Source organism: Gorilla gorilla, chromosome 9 (genome assembly GCF_029281585.2).
Source record: "Gorilla gorilla gorilla isolate KB3781 chromosome 9, NHGRI_mGorGor1-v2.1_pri, whole genome shotgun sequence".
Taxonomy (NCBI): Eukaryota; Metazoa; Chordata; class Mammalia; order Primates; family Hominidae; genus Gorilla; species Gorilla gorilla.
Window position 1 is genome coordinate 118,465,602 of NC_073233.2, and position 15,308 is coordinate 118,480,909.

At 40.0% G+C, this 15,308-nt stretch overlaps 1 protein-coding gene across 3 annotated transcripts in view; it reads right to left on the reverse strand.

The window, feature by feature from the left end:
• Positions 1-15,308, reverse strand: part of ARHGAP20 (Rho GTPase activating protein 20) — a 141,706-nt gene that overhangs the window by 12,212 nt on the left and 114,186 nt on the right. For all 3 annotated transcript variants that reach the window (XM_055355482.2, XM_031016469.3, XM_063693509.1), the window contains 2 exons: positions 2,797-2,975; positions 1,462-1,623 (listed from right to left, as the gene is read on the reverse strand). In XM_055355482.2, the coding sequence (XP_055211457.1) occupies positions 1,462-1,623; positions 2,797-2,975 (341 nt within the window). The remainder of the gene's footprint in view (positions 1-1,461; positions 1,624-2,796; positions 2,976-15,308) is intronic.

Below are 15,308 nucleotides of genomic sequence, written 5' to 3' on the forward strand. Positions count from 1 at the left end.
TTACATATGCATATTTGTATTTTACATATACATATTTTTATTGTGTTCCAGGATTGAAGAGTAATCATAAACCCTGTGCAAAACAGATGAGGTGACCTTAGCTTCAACCCTCCAGTTCTCTTGCATGATATCTAATTGCAAAAATTTATAGCAGGGTTTAAGAGCAGATATGGCTTATTTATCCAGAAACATCTGATTGTATATAAAGTCATGAAGTAACATTCTGTAAGCACCTGGGCACTCAGCTGGAGTAGGGGTATGCAAGAATCTTCTTCACCATATTTTCCTTAACTTGGTTTTCACGTTTCAGCCTGAGATACAGGCTGGGGCCTTGTCTCGACCCCTAGCTCTGGTGCATTCCAATCCTTCGGGAGGTGAGAGCCTGACACAGGTCTGCAGAAGATACTGCTAAGGTCAAAAGCTCTGCTTAAAGCTCATTTTGACTGTAGGTGTTTCCAAAAATGTAAAGCATTTCCAAGAATGTGGGGGCATAAAACATTTTAGAACTCTCTATCTCTGTAACCATGGATGTGACTTAAGTAACAATGGGTAAAGTGTAAGAACCACAAAGAATGCCAAGTGTGGTAAAAGTAAAGGAAAACTTAGATGCTGAAGTCATTCCTACTCCACTTTTAAAGTAAAAGGCATTAGGCTGGGTGTGGTGGCTCACGCCTATTATCCCAGCTCTCTAGGAGGCTGAGGCAGGTGGATCACCTGAGGTCAGGAATTAGAGACCAGCTGGGCCAACATGGTGAAACCCCGTCTCTACTAAAAATACAAAAATTAGCTGGACCTGGTAGTGCATGCTTGTAATCCCAGCTACTCGGGAGGCTGAGGCAGGAGAATCACTTGAACCCAGGAGGTGGAGGTTGCAGTGAGCCACAATCATGCCATTGCACTCCAGCCTGGGCGACAGAGTGAGACCCCGCCTCAAAAAAAAAAAAAAAAAAAAAAAGGGAAGGCATGATGATTATGAAAATAAATGGAATTTTCAGTGATCTCAGCAATTTTTTATTTCAATTGTGAGCCAAATGTTTATTATGGCAAACTTCTTTAACTGTTTTCAAATGTCTAATGTTTATATTTGAAAACTGCCTTAAGAAGGTAGTAAGAGAGTGAGGAAATCATAAGCAGGATGTCTGTTTTGGTATACGTGTGTTTTTTGATTTTTTAAACTTACAATTTTTATTTTTTACATGGAGTGGCAGAAGTAAAGATGAGATTAGTGTGGGATAAAAATTTAAAAAGCATATCTGATATGTCATATCATCAGTGGTAGCTTTTAAAGTCCAATGTTGACTTTGTGAAATGTTTTTATAACACTTTTTAGTGTTAAAAATTATGTTAATAAATCTATTATGGGTCTTTGCAAATAGAAATAATGTTCATAATGAAAAAAGTAAAACACCCTCTTTCTCTAGAGCTACACCATGGGGTGGATAAAGGGATGACTCTTCTTACCTTTAAGACAGATGCTATCACAAAAATAGATTCACAGTCTAGGTGTACTTCGACTCCAGAATTCAATTTCTCTTTTAGTTCTCTGCAGGATTTCACATTGGCTGATTGCCTGAAGATACCTTTGGTGAGAGGTCCTTTTTGATTAAGAAAGAAAAGCATATCCTATGGGGAAGCAAAGGAAAATAAACAAAATGACACTTCCACACACACAAATAAGGGAATGTACACTTGCCCTCTTTGGATGCCAGAGGCTAGGGTGTGCTAGGGTAAAAGCACTGAAGGATTGGAGCTAAATAAATGGCCGGAAAAATTAAAGTCACCTTTTTGGAGAGTGGAAGGGTGGTTACCAGGGGCTGGGGGTGGTGGTGAGCAGGTTGGGGAGATGTTGGTCAAAGGATACAAAATTTCAGTTAGGAGGAATAAGGTCACATGATCTATTATATAACATTATGATTACAGTTAATAATGCATTATATTCCTAAAAATTGCTCAGAGAGTGAATTTTAAGTGTTCTCTAATTTTCCTTTCTATCACTACGTCCTGCTTACAGTGTAAGAAGAGAATGGGTTTTGAAGACAAGCAATCCATGGGATCCAAAACCTAGTTATGCCACTTGGTTACTGTGTAACATTGAGTACAGTACTGAGGCTTTAAAACAATTTGTAAACGGATGAGATGATGACATGATAACAACTATCCCCTAAATTTGTTGTGAAGAATAAATAAAGTGGCTAGACAAGTGTCTTGCATTTATAGATGCATAATATAGTATAAAATGCCATATATGTAGTATAGTGCTTGAAGGATACTGGAGACTCAATACTGCTTAGCAGTGATTATTTAAAATATCAACTGGAGATAATATAAACCCAGTGGCTTTCATCTGACCCACTCTATATACAAAAGATAAATAAATGCCAGGGAATGTATCTTTATGCGTGAGCACTTGAAATATAAATAAAACGGATTTAAAAACCTAAGTGTAGGATCGAGTAGTTTCTGTTGCTACAATGATCAAAGAAGACTTTGAGAACAATGTGACGTTCAAGAAAGGATTTGTGAGGAATAATGTGAATTCTCTGTCTGCAGGGCAAATTCTGCTTTATCTGAGAAAGCTTACGTGGCTCTTTCCTAGGTTATTTCTTCCCATTATGTCTTCCTTCTGATTTCACAGTAGCTAAATCAGATTTTGTTATTTGGAGGAATAATAATGAAGATTCTTAGCCAAAGACAGTGGTGTCTATAATTTTTCCATTTGGGGACAGATTTACCTTGCAGAGCTCTCCTTTCCCAAACACCCTTTCCCATCAGTTTACAGACCAAAATGAGCCTTACCAAGACAGGTTTGGGCAGATTGTCATTCTCACAAATATTTGGCAGAGAAATTCCAAAGAGCTGTCCTGGCATAGGTGATGTTGGCGATGTGGGCAAGTTGTCCAGGTGAGTGCTAGAACCTCGCCAGAAGGCCCAGTTTATGATAGATCTTCTCCTTTTAAATGTCTTATGACCTGAATCTAAGGAAGAAGTGAGCTTATTAGAAAAATGAGTTTCATTCACTTAATCTTATTTCTATAACTTCCATTTTATGGTATGTTTGTTGCTATGGCTCAAAGAGAAAAAGATGCTAATAGATGGCTTTTGTCATTGACAATTCAACCTATAAAATTTCATTTCGTCTTTCATCTTATAAATGAAAGATGGATCAATGAAGGAAGAATCAAATGTTTGGGTTCTTCTCCCATCCAGTTTTTGGACATCACTGGTCTGTTTACTTGAATTTTGGCACTACATTTTCAAAGGTGAAAGACTCCCTTATTGAACTGTAACACCTAAAAGCAAAAAGCGTTTCATACAAACCCATTTATTTTCCCATTTTAAAGATGAGACTAAGCATACAAAAAGTTTAAATAAGACTATAGTTAAATACTGAGAAAAAAGAAAGTGTGAAGAGGGAAAGATAAAGGTGGAAGGGGAAGTAGGAGTAAGAGAAGGACAAGATGAAAGCGAAAAGGAGGAAGAAAAAGGAAGAAGGAAGAGAAGGGAAGAGGGAGGAGAAGAAAGAGGAGAGGAGTTTTCTCTGTTAAGATGTTCTTTAGAAATAAAGAATCCTTTAGTATCTGACATACTACTCTCCTCTTGAGAACACAGACAGGAAGCTAATGTCCTAAAGTTTTTTCCTTTCTTTGCAACTGTAGACTTTTATGTTTCTTTTCAGTTCTTGATTTTAAAGTATGTTTAAGGAAGCATGGATGGACACAAACATGAAGTTTATAATCTACTAGGGATGAAGAACTGGTCAGGGTGAGGAGACAAGCAAGTATGTTAATAAATATAATGTCATGAGGTAGGAACAAAGTACTAAAAGCATTCAGAGGAAAGTAAATCACATCTGGTCAATAAGAGGGAGGGGGTGATCTTGGGGGTGTTTGCATTTGACTTGGATTTTGAATGAACAAGATTTTAACAGATAGAGCATCTGGCATAGTGCCTTCCATCTAGTGAGTACTCACTAAATCATTATTAAACAATAATTGAAATTGAGGAGGGATTTAAGTAGAAAAAGACAACCTGAAAAAGAACAGGCAGAAGAAAGGTCAACAGTAAGGTATGGTTTTATACCATAGTGCCAAAATGTTTTTGGTGTCATTTGTGTCTAATTTTAACATGAAGTTTAACAGGTTTGCTTATGATTTAATACATAAAAATCTCTTTAAGGTTACACTTTTAAAAGTGGCTGACCTCTCTGTCCCCTCTTCCCAACAGATACACACAAGTAACAACTATAAACTCTGGAAAACCAACCAAAATAAACCTAGCTGAAGGCACTAAAGAGTGAGCAAAAGAAGGTAGATATAGAGGTCAAAGTGTCACACTTGGATGAAGGGAATGGCATAGCACTGGGTGAGTTTTCTAATCTTACAGCTTTTAGGCTGAGGGCAGGCCCCCGGGTAATGGGGGTGACTAAAAGTTGAGAAGAAACCTGTACTCTTACTGGCTTGAAGAACTAGAGAAGGGAGACAGAGGTACCCACAGCTGGAAAGTGAGGGGGGATCCCAGAAAGAAGAAAGCCTGATAGTGGGAGCCCTAAATACTATGTATAAATTCTGCCCACATCTCTGGCTAACCCCTGAAGCTCGCATTCACAGGGGCAGATTCAAAAGAGCTTGCAATTAAGGTTGACAGAACTGAGATTTGAGGAGCCATAATGCCTAGGCAGTACCCACTCATGGCTTGACTCCATTTTCTCCAGTGAGAGTGCACGAGAATTGGTAATTAGACTGGCTGTGTGGCATTGTTCCTTATGACACCAAACTAAAACAGAGATGTTCCCAACATTCCCTGATAATGAAATACTGAAGGATTGATCTTTTAAAGGACACAGTCAGCAGTCTTGTCATTTCAGTGGAATTAGACATGTTAATTCCAAAGAAGTCTTCTATATTGTTGGCTACCTTAGCATTTTATTTCCTTAGAATAAACTATTTAACTAAATATTTAAAAAGCCAAGTTGTGGGAGGATAAATAAGTAAGCAACGTTTTACCAAATGGCCTTAAGATCATCATCTACACATCACTTCCTTGAAATACAGCAAATGCATCATCAATGTACACACACAGGTATGTAAAGCTCTTTGGCTCTAGAGTCAGGAGCCTCTCTGCACTCCCAGTTCAGAAACTTACTTGGACCAAGTTACTTAACCTCTTTTCTTTCCTCAACCTTAAAATGTAAAGGATATGAATTAGCCCTCAAAGGCTTATTGAAAGGATTGTATAGGATAATCTATAAAAGTAGTACTTTGTCACAGTGATCTTGATGAATGCTGTCAAGATACCAATCTCCTCCCCACAAAGAGGACAACCTCTCTGCACCTACTCTCCATGTGGTTTCACAGCCTTCAGCAGGTATCCATATATGAAGGAATACCAATACTCCACTTTAGTAAAGCAGTTTCTTCCTGCTCTGACATTCTCAACCTCCATTATTTAAAAAAACAAAACAAAAACGGAAAAGGACCAACCAAAAAAAGTTCAGGACCAGATGGATTCACAGCCGAATTCTACCAGAGGTACAAGGAGGAGCTGGTACCATTCCTTCTAAAACTATTCCAATCAATAGAAAAAGAGGGAATCCTCCCTAACTCATTTTATGAGGCCAGCATCATCCTGATACCAAAGCCTGGCAGAGACACAACAAAAAAAAAAGAGCATTTTAGACCAACATCCTTGATGAACATTGATGCAAAAATCCTCATTAAAATACTGGCAAACCGAATCCAGCAGCACATCAAAAAGCTTATCCACCATGATCAAGTGGGCTTCATCCCTGGGATGCAAGGCTGGTTCAACATACGCAAATCAATAAATGTAATCCAGCATATAAACAGAACCAAAGACAAAAACCACATGATTATCTCAATAGATGCAGAAAAGGCCTTTAACAAAATTCAACAACCCTTCATGCTAAAAACTCTCAATAAATTAGGTATTGAGGGGACGTATCTCAAAATAATAAGAGCTATCTATGACAAACCCACAGCCAATATCATACTGAATGGGCAAAAACTGGAAGCATTCCCTTTGAAAACTGGCACAAGACAGGGATGCCCTCTCTCACCACTCCTATTCAACATAGTTTGGAAGTTCTGGCCAGGGCAATCAGGCAGGAGAAGGAAATAAAGGGCATTCAATTAGCAAAAAAGGAAGTCAAATTGTCCCTGTTTGCAGATGACATGATTGTATATCTAGAAAACCCCATGGTCTCAGCCCCAAATCTCCTTAAGCTGATAAGCAACTTCAGCAAAGTCTCAGGATACAAAATCAATGTACAAAAATCACAAGCATTCTTATACACCAATAACAGACAAACGGAGAGCCAAATCATGAGTGAACTCCCATTCACAATTGCTTCAAAGAGAATAACATACCTAGGAATCCAACTTACAAGGGATGTGAAGGACCTCTTCCAGGAGAACTACAAACCACTGCCCAATGAAATAAAAGAGGATACAAACAAATGGAAGAACATTCCATGCTCATGGGTAAGAAGAATCAATATCGTGAAAATGGCCATACTGCCCAAGGTAATTTATAGATTCAATGCCATTCCCATCAAGCTACCAATGACTTTCTTCACAGAATTGGAAAAAACTACTTTAAAGTTCATATGGAACCAAAAAAGAGCCCACATTGCCAAGTCAATCCTAAGCCAAAAGAACAAAGCTGGAGGCATCACGCTACCTGACTTCAAACTATACTACAAGGCTACAGTAACCAAAACAGCATGGTACTGGTACCAAAACAGATATAGACCAATGGAACAGAACAGAGCACTCAGAAATAATGCCACATGTCTACAACTATCTGATCTTTGACAAACCTGACAAAAACAAGAAATGGGGAAAGGATTCCCTATTTAATAAATGGTGCTGGGAAAACTGGCTAGCCATATGTAGAAAGCTGAAACTGGATGCCTTCCTCACACCTTATACAAAAATTAATTCAAGATGGATTAAAGACTTACATGTTAGACCTAAAACCATAAAAACCCTAGAAGAAAACCTAGGCAATACCATTCAGGACATAGGCATGGGCAAGGACTTCATGTCTAAAACACCAAAAGCAATGGAAACAAGGGCCAAAATTGACAAATGGGATCTAATGAAACTGAAGAGCTTCTGCACAGCAAAAGAAACTACCATCAGAGTGAACAGGCAACCTACAGAATGGGAGAACATTTTTGCAACCTACTCATCTGACAAAGGGCTAATATCCAGAATCTACAATGAACTCAAACAAATTTACAAGAAATAAACAACCCCATCAAAAAGTGGGCAAAGGATATGAACAGACACTTCTCAAAAGAAGACATTTATGCAGCCAAAAAACACATGAAAAAATGCTCATCATCACTGGCCATCAGAGAAATGCAAATCAAAACCACAATGAGATACCATCTCACACCAGTTAGAATGGTGATCATTAAAAAGTCAGGAAACAACAGGTGCTGGATAGGATGTGGAGAAACAGGAACACTTTTACACTGTTAGTGGGACTGTAAACTAGTTCAACCATTGTGGAAGTCAGTGTGGCGATTCCTCAGGGATCTAGAACTAGAAATACCATTTGACCCAGCCATCCCATTACTGGGTATATACCCAAAGGATTATAAATCATGCTGCTATAAAGACACATGCACATGTATGTTTATTGCGGCACTATTCACAATAGCAAAGACTTGGAACCAACCCAAATGTCCAACAGTGATAGACTGGATTAAGAAAATGTGGCACATATAGACCATGGAATACTATGCAGCCATAAAAAGGATGAGTTCATGTCCTTTGTAGGGACATGGATGAAACTGGAAACCATCATTCTCAGCAAACTATCGCAAGGACAAAAATCAAACACCGCATGTTCTCACTCATAGGTGGGAATTAGACAATGAGAACACATGGACACAGGAAGGGGAACATCACACACCGGGGACCGTTGTGGGGTGGGGGGAGGGGGAGGGAAAGCACTGGGAAATATACCTAATGCTAAATGACGAGTTGATGGGTGCAGCACACCAACATGGCACGTGTATACATATGTAACAAGCCTGCACGTTGTGCACATGTACCCTAAAGTATAATAATAATAAAATTAAAAAAAAAAAACTGAAAAGGAAACTAAACCTTTTCTGAAGTCCAGGAAGGGGTTCCTGTATGTCTAGTAAGGTCAATCTATGCAAATATGTGTTTAATATATATGTGAATATGTATTTAATATATATGTGAATATGTATGTTGAGTACTTGTGCTCAGTCTTGGTTTGCTCACATTTACTTGATTTTTATTTATTATTATTATTTTTTTAGAGATGAGGTCTCACTATGTTTGCCCAGGCTAGTCCCTGCCTCGGCCTCCCAAAGTGCTGGGATTACAGGCATGAGCCACTGTACACAGCCCTGATTTTATTATTTCTAAAACAATCAAAATAAAAACTTATTTGACTTTTTAGCTTTCACACATTTAAGAACAATGCTCTGTCAAAAAGTTATATACTCAGCTACCCTATGAGTGTTGACAGAGGATAAAGTAGAAATTGAGTCCTTTATCATAAATACTCTCAGCTGTAGCCATGCCTTTTGCTATATATACACACGGCATTCAACCTGAGCGTTCAGGATTCCTCTGGGACTGAGATAAAAAAATTTCATTAAAGTTTACTTTCTTACAGAGCTTTTAATGCACAGATCTTACTTTCTAAATGTCACAAAGGCTAATGAAAAAACATGCTATTGCTATAAGAAATGAGGGATGTAAATGTAAAGCAAACTAAATTCAAGTAAATCTAGCTTTCCTAAATGTCCCTGGCAAGATTCAAGTTAGTGTGTTTATGTGCTTAAATTAGATAATTGAATGTTAAAAATTACAGTTCTTAAAACGTTGTGTTTATATAATAATAACCATAACAACAAAAAATGTTAGAAATTCTACTCTGGCCATGTAACTCCCCAAATTAAGAATATCCACACCCTTTTTTTTTTTTTTTCCCTAGAGTAGAAAACACAGAGGTGAATACAGGGTAAACAGAAAAAAAGATGTATCCCATATTTTACCAGCCATCATAAAATTTCAATTCCAGTTCAGTCCTAGGTCTGAAGCAGGTGTGGAAAGTGAACCTACTTTGGGCATAGAGCTGGGAGTTCAGGACAGACTGGAACTCCAAGAACTACTTCAGACTACACTTACAAAGATTCCATTTAATTCCAGAACTCTTCCATTCCACTCAAGTTTTTCCATACTAGGGTTGAGTAAGCCATTCAATCTTTCATTTAATTTCTACTCTGTTCTATACACTAGACTAAGCCCTGGGATGAGTTCCTAGGTCTTAAGAAGGTCATTGTCTAAAGAGACAAGTAGATTATATAAACAGATAATCATAATGTGATTTTTTAATGTGTTACACTAGAGATGTGTATAAAGTGCTAACTGCCTGAAGGAACAAAGATTTCCTAGAAGTAATGATGGCAGCAGCAGGCTGTCTGGAGTGGCTGCTGCCATCACACTGGCTGTAGTGGGGAGGCATGGCCAGGGCTGCAGGATTCATGAAGCTGGCAGGGGCTGGGGACAAGCAGGAGCCCTGCCCCTTCTGAGTTGGGGTGGGAGGTCCCTTGGGTGCCACTGCAGACACCCAAGCCATGGCTGCGGACCCTGGAATCCCTGGGCTCTCAGGACCTGGGAGCAGGTGGGAGCCCTGCCCTCCCGGGTGGAGGTGCAGCCATCTGAGTTGTGGTTGCAGGCCTGAGCTTCCTGCTCCACAGAGCAGGTAGGAGCCTTGCCCTCCCAGGAGCTGCACCTGTCCAAGTCATGGCTATAGACCAGACCTCCCTGTGCTCTTGTGTGGGGACAGGTAGGAGCCCTGCCCTCCCAGGTGTAGCTCCAGTCACCCAAGTCATGGCTGCAGACCCAGGCCTCTTGCTCCATGGAACATACAGAGCCCCATTCCCCAACACAGCTGTAGCCAACCAAACTGCAACTGTAGACATAGACATTTCTGTATTCTTGGGGGTCCTTAAGGTCACCCCTGCCCTCACAGGCTCAGAAGTGCCTGCTACCATTGCCTGGCTTCTCCCTGCTGTTGGCACCTGCTCTGATCATGGTGCAAAGTTGGGTGAGTCCAAGTGCTGTTGCAGCCCAACCAGGTTGTGCAAACACTTGGGGCAGTGCTGACATGCCAGCCCCCTGGTGCCTTGGACTGCTCTGGACTTTGGGTGCCAACAAGCATAGGAGGGAAGCCGATCGGGGGCTGAGGCAGCTCGGTGCTGGCCTGCAGGTGCCCCTTTGCACCTATAGCCTGGGCGCCATGAACAGCAGCAGGAGGCAGAAAGGTTCCTGGGCAGAAGGGGGTGAGTCCCTGGTGAGGCCTACTTTTAGGCCAGGGAGGGCCTGAAAGCTGGGGGCCAGGCTGCCAGTCCTGTGGACTGGAGTGGGAACTTGTGGTGCTTTTTCTGTGTCTGCCCATGGCTGCCCATGGACAAATAAGCATGCTCTTCCTCCCCTCTGAAGTCCATAAAACCCCTAGGCTCAGCCAGAGCTGAGCAGATGTCCTGACAACCAGCTGCAGAGAGGACTACCCACTACAGGGCCTCCTTTCTGCTGAGAGCTGCAGATGTGAGGATGACCAGCCTGCAGAGAGGAGCTACCCACTCCAGGGCCTCCTCTCTGAGAGCTGCACAGATGAGGAAACAACCAACTACAGGGAGGAGCTATCCTCTCTGCTAGGAGTTGGACATCTGATGGGATGACCTGCCTGCAGAGAGGAGCTACCCTCTTTGCTAGGAGCTGAACACTTGATGGGGCACCCTGGCTGCAGAAAGGAGCTGCCCCCTGTGGGTCTCCTCTGAGCTGTTATATTGCTCAATAAAGCTCCTCTTCATCTTGCTAACCCTTCACTTGTCTGTGTACCTCATTCTTCCTGGTCACAGGATGAGAACTTCGGATCCGCTGAATGGTGAGGCTGAAAGAGTGGTAACACAAACAGGGCTGAAACATGCCCCTTGTTCACCACACTGTGGGTGAACAGAAGGAGATAAGAGCTGTGGCCCTTTGGGAAGCCCAGAGCTGGGAGCTCCCTGAGCAGGGCTGTGACTCCCACTTTGGGTCCCTGCAGTTCCTGGCATCTCCAAGCTTCTGGGCACCACTGTGTTCCCTAGTGCCAGTCATGGAAGCTGCTGGTGGTGTGCCTGGTCTGGCTGCAGCCTCACAGACAGCCAGCACCCATGCAGGCATGTGCAGCTGTCCGCTACGCTGCAGCAGCTGGTGGTGTGCCTGGTCTGGCTGCAGCCTCACAGAAAGCCAGCACCCATGCAGGCACGTGCAGCTGTCCGCTACGCTGCAGCAGCTGGTATGTCTGACTGTGTGCAGTGTCCAGGCCCCATGCTCACTCACACACCCCTCGCCACTCCACACCTGACTTGCCTCTGGCAGGCATGGGATCCAGGCCAGTAGTAAGAGCCAAGTGCAGCCTGCAAGGCCGAGTGGGTGGAATGAACCCAGTGGCCTGAGCAAATCTTGGGCAAATGCATCACTGTCCACAGAGATTTCCGGCCAGAAAAGTGACAACCCCAAGGTGTTGTAACAGTAACATATAACAGTAACAGTAACCTGTAACAGTAACATGTGAGTTGGGCCTTGAGGTCAGAACTTTGAATGTCTATATCTTGAACCTCCACAATTAACACTAGAGCTTTCCCACTGGGGATCAACCATTCCAAAGATGAGTTACAGATCTAAGTCTCAGAGGGGGCCTTCTGAAAGATGTATTGCTGTTATGTTTTCAGTGTAAGGCTATTTACTAGGAGGCCTTCTCTACACTGAGGCAAAAATTTGGCAAAAAGATTGGCAATGACTATCTCACCGATGGTTATGCTGGTTAACAGGGATATTTTCTGAAAGCTAATTAGAGAAAGCTTTATATTTAGTTTAAAAATAAAATATTGTTCTCGGACAATATTCTAACAGAAATCATTAGATTTTAACCCTTTGTTTCCAGGGGAGAAAACAAGACATGATTTTCCACGTAAGAGACCATGCAAAATACCCATTTCCTAGGACTAAGCAACTTAAGAATTTATGAATTCTGTGCATTTTAAATATACAGGCCACAAACAAGTGTGAAAGATTCTGACTATAACAACTGGCACTTGGTAAATAAGGCAAAATTCTATGTTTATACTATGTGCCAAAAAAGAAGTATTAGCTCATTTTTCCCCATTAAAAGTCAGGTTAATAGCTGGTACGTATGTGAACAAGGGAGCATGAAGATACTCTTGCTTAAATTAGAACATGACAAAGATATAACAGGCAAAGGAATGAAGACAAGTCAAATAAGATGGCTCTGTTACTTGTGTGAGTTCTGTTATAAAGTCTGGTAGAATATAGAGTCTTTAGCTGGCATGTTTTTAATTATGCATATTTTAATCATTCAATCAGAGGGCACAAACTACGCTCCCTGGACTAAATCTGGCTTGCCACCTCCCTTTGGATAACTTGTGAGCTAAGAATGGCTTTTATATTTTTAAAAAGTTGAAAAAAATTCAAAAGAATAATATGTAATAACACATAAAAATTATATGGCATTTAAACTTTAGGCCAGGCATGGTGGTTCATGCCTGTAATCCCAGCACTTTGGGAGGCCGAGGCGGGTGGATCACCTGAGGTCAGGAGTTCAAGACCAGTCTGGCCAACATGGTGAAACCCCATCTCTACTAAAAATACAAAAAATACTAATTTTTGTATTTGGTGGCAGGCGCCTGTAATCCCAGCTACTCGGGAGGCTGATATAGGAGAATTGCTTGAACCTGGGAGGTGGAGGTTGCAGTGAGCAGAGATCGTGCCATTGTACTCCAGCCTGGGCGATAAGAATGAGACTTTTTCTCAAAAAAAAAAAAAATCAAATTTTACTGTCTAGAATAGTTTTACTGGAACATGACCATACTCATTCACGTAATGTCTATGGCTGCTTTCACTTCACATTCAATAGCAGAGTTAAGTAGCTATGACAGAGATGGTATGTGGTGCGCTCATTACTTTGCACTGCTGCTCAGGGCACTACAAATTGCAGTGACCCTATTACATCTTGACTGTTTCAAGTGCCACATCTATCAGGATACCACAACATCTTTTTTTTTTTTTATTACTTATTATGTAAAAACAATAAACGAAAAGTGGACTTCTTCTAATGTTAAATTTTTAAGGCAAAGTGAAATGCAGATAACTTTGTTATGGAACTAATGGCAAAGTATTATGTTTACTGTGCAATGAAGTAACAGCTGTGGTTACAGAATATAATATGCGTCAATGGTTAACAGACCAATGGTTAATCACAATGCTCCCAACTCATAAGAAAGCAATGGATCAGAAAAATAATATTTAAAATGAAATATATCATTACTGCAGAATTCCCTCACAAAAATAAAAATGAGGCTACAATAAAAGTTAAGTTTCTGAGTGGCTCATTTGTTAGCCAACCAAGGAAAGCCATTTAACCATTTACCGATGGTGAACTGATTAAATCTGTGTGCTTGCAGTAGATTAAGAAAGGGGTCCAGAGAAACTAGATTTAAAATTATCAGCCTTTTAGTGAGAATAGATAATTGAATAGTTGAGGGCATTAGGAGTAATATCAATAGTAAACTAAAAAACAAGGCAAGTGACTTTCCTTGGTTCTTGATGAGGTGAAAAATGTTACCAATACCACTAAGTTGTTTAGTTAAGAAGTCAATGCTGAGTTTGAAGTGACTGAAGAATTAACCTTGAATAGTCTGCATAGAATAACTATGGGTAAGAATATTTTCAAAGCATTTGAGAAAACAATAATTCAGTACAACCTGAAGTGGAATCTGCTGTGTTATATTTCATGGTAGTGAAAATGTGTGGAGCAGAAAAAGGTGTAATTTGACAATTTAGAAAGCTTGTGAAAATTTGAAGTGTTTAATACCTAAGATTATTCATTGTATTGTTTTGATCAGTGGTACCACCTGAAAAATATGGAAATCTATCAAGTGTTACTGGATCAGTACTGTCAACAGTGAACTTCATTTACTCTCATGGACTTAACTATTGTCAGTTCTGTGAATTTTTGTTAAAAATAGAGGCTAAACGTTAGCCTGCATTATGCTATCACACAGCATTTCAATGGCTCAGCACTGCTAGAGTTTCATAGTGATACTTTGAACTCAGGGCCCAGATTGAACTTGTTATGAATGAAAAGAACAGCCTTTAAACCTCTATTAATGGACACTAAATGGCTTTGAAAGTTAGTTTTTGCTGTAGATATGATGATGTTTCATAATAAATCCAACCTAAAATTATGAGGCAAAACAGTGCTTACATACAAAGTTTATACTGTAGTAATTTTCAAAACAATGAATGTTTAATTACAAGTAATATCAAGCTGCTTTATATACTTCTTGTGCCGTTAAAAGTTAAAACAAGAAGCAAGATCTTGATTCACATACAAATGTACAGCAGATATGTTTTTTGAGTTCAAACTACAGTTCGAGTAGTGTTTTACCAACCTCGATGCAAGAGCAAAGGCGATTTCCATATCTCAAAATCCATTTCACTATGCAACTGAAGAGCTTCCACCTAACCTTCAATTGAAAGTGATTATCTGCAATGAAATGATATGCTAAAAGGCAAATATCAAGAGAAGAATCTAACAAAATTCTACAAATTCCATGTCAAAGAGACATATGCTCAACTGAAATTAGATGCTTGTAGGATGATATCAGTATTTGGCAGTACATATGTGAGAAAATATGTTTTCAAAGATGAAATATAAAAATTTTATTATAGATCAGAATGTTTGTACTCAACTTTTGATGGCTAGATCACTAACTTTAAATTCCAACTAAGTGAAATGTTATCCCTCCAAAAGAATTCACTTCTCACTCATTAGATTTGTATTACATAAAATTGTACTCAATTGTTGTTATACTTTGAATTCTATCAATAAAATTGGGTGGAAATTTGTTTTTTCTCCTGTTATATAACACTTACATAATATCCTTGATTTGCAATACTGATCTGCAAAATTTTACTATCTGGCCCCTTACAGGAAAAGTTTGCTGACCCCTGATCTAAATCACTGGTTTCTAAAGCAGTTGTTCATCAAATTCTTTTGTATTTAAAAAGAAACAACATTAGTGGTTCACCTGTAATTTTTTACATAGGCAATTCTGATGCTCTCAGCTGGCCCTAGGCATCACTGGTCTATAGTTATTCCATCCCTAATCCCACTTACCATGAATCATTTACAGCTGGAATCATCTAGCCTCACTTCCAACAGAGAGA